Source organism: Achroia grisella, unplaced genomic scaffold (genome assembly GCF_030625045.1).
Source record: "Achroia grisella isolate CSIRO2021 unplaced genomic scaffold, CSIRO_AGI_Agris_v1 utg848, whole genome shotgun sequence".
NCBI lineage: Eukaryota > Metazoa > Arthropoda > Insecta > Lepidoptera > Pyralidae > Achroia > Achroia grisella.
This window is the reverse complement of record NW_026713041.1, coordinates 213309-214957: the sequence shown is the minus strand read 5'-3', so window position 1 is coordinate 214957 and position 1649 is coordinate 213309. Positions and strand designations below refer to the sequence as shown.

Sequence of the window (1649 nt, the reverse complement as noted above, 5' to 3'; positions counted from 1 at the left end):
AACGATCTAGGCCTGAAAAAAATTTTACAGTTAAAATAATACTGCTAGTTCATTCCTCATAGAATTAAACCATAGAACTAATACCAAGGCATGAAACCAACAAAAAAATTACATCCAAATTTTAGCGACAGATTAGATTATAAATTTTGCATTCAGAACTAATACGAAAGAATGTTTTTTTGTCTTTAGAATAGGCCATCATGATCATAAGTTTTTTAAAAGAAAGAAGAAAATCAGGTTTTAATAAAAAATATAGGTCAAATATATTGTTATAAAAATTCACCAAATTAAAAACAAATTGACAGAAGTCGAAAGAATTTTGTTTTTTATATTTAGACGATTGTGACACTTGATTTTGAGGAATGTTTACCTTATATCGGTAATTATTTTATCTGTTTGTATTAGCATTTATTTTGTATTCATGGATTTAAGAGAGAACAAACAAGAGTTAACACATAATCCTAATGAACATATACCTGTGAACGAAGATACAACAGACGCTGAGGAAATGGAGGTACAAACTTTAGTCAGCGATAGCAATATACAATTGACTAAAGATCAAATATCGACTATTATAGGAACCGTTGACACTAATACAATCTCGAAACCAACAAGCTCTCTTAACATGAGAAATGGCCTTGGCGTGAATTCTAAAGGCACTGAAGTTCTAGCGACATCTAGTAAAAGTGCTGTCAAAAAAGTACATAATAAGACGCTTAAATTGGGGTTTGTCAGAATTTTGAGGCCGTTATTACCGAGAAAATCTAAAGAGAAAGCAAGAATACTCATTAGGAATATAATTAAACAAGTTGTATCACCGATGGCTGTGGTAATGGTGAGAAAAATTAAAAAACGGCGACATGTCCGAAAGGTAAAACGAATTTTTTCAGAGAAGAATAATAGACGAACGAAATCTTTGTTCACCATTCATAAAAGATCTATTAATAAAGTGAGAAATTCCGAATCGTCTTTATCAGATGGATTTTGTTCGCTCTGTGGCCACAGTGGCTGTGATCGATAAATAATTCCTGTCACCATGATTTTGATATATATCCCATAAATAAGATTTTTGTTATACTCTGTTTAATACAATTGATTATGTTAAATTTTAAATATATTGTTTCTGAAATAAAATATCATTTTAGTTTGTTCTCTTGTAGTCAAAATCTGTCTTGGATTGAAACACTGGGCTTTAGGTTTAAGATTTAGGTATGGTATATACCCAAATCTTGTATTAAGTGATCTAGTATTAATAATATATTTATGAAGTTAAATAACTGTCCTTTTGCCGACTAATAAAGGTGCATCCGTTGGGAAAATGTAGCTATCCATTCTCCGACAATATGCAAGATGTACTACATATGTATATACAGTCTTTGAGACAGGAAATACAGAAATAGTACATCATCTCAAATGAAACAGTTTAAATATTGCTGTTATACAAACCGCATTAGTTTAGGCTAAATTAAAAACATTAACATGTTTTTTATACTACAGATAATAATAATAGTAATATTTTTTTCCTACGGTAGAAATAGATACAGTTTTGTTAAGGTTTTTATTTTTGTTACGTAAAAGCCTTGCTAGTCCAGTGGTTTAGTACACCGCACAACTTCTGATAATTGCGAGTTCGATTCCTTGCACGACGC

General features: G+C 30.7%; 1 protein-coding gene across 1 annotated transcript; it reads left to right on the top strand.

The window, feature by feature from the left end:
- Nucleotides 1-288: 288 nt before the first annotated feature.
- On the top strand, nucleotides 289-1108 carry LOC131852408 (uncharacterized). Its single transcript, XM_059203085.1, has one exon. It carries the CDS (start codon nucleotides 422-424, stop codon nucleotides 1019-1021), a length of 600 nt encoding a protein of 199 aa, XP_059059068.1. The 5' UTR covers nucleotides 289-421; the 3' UTR covers nucleotides 1022-1108.
- The last annotated feature ends 541 nt before the right edge of the window (nucleotides 1109-1649 follow it).

What these genes read in the sequence shown, in the direction of transcription:
- LOC131852408 (XM_059203085.1), top strand. Translation starts at nt 422, where the DNA reads ATGGATTTAAGAGAGAACAAACAAGAGTTAACACATAATCCTAATGAA.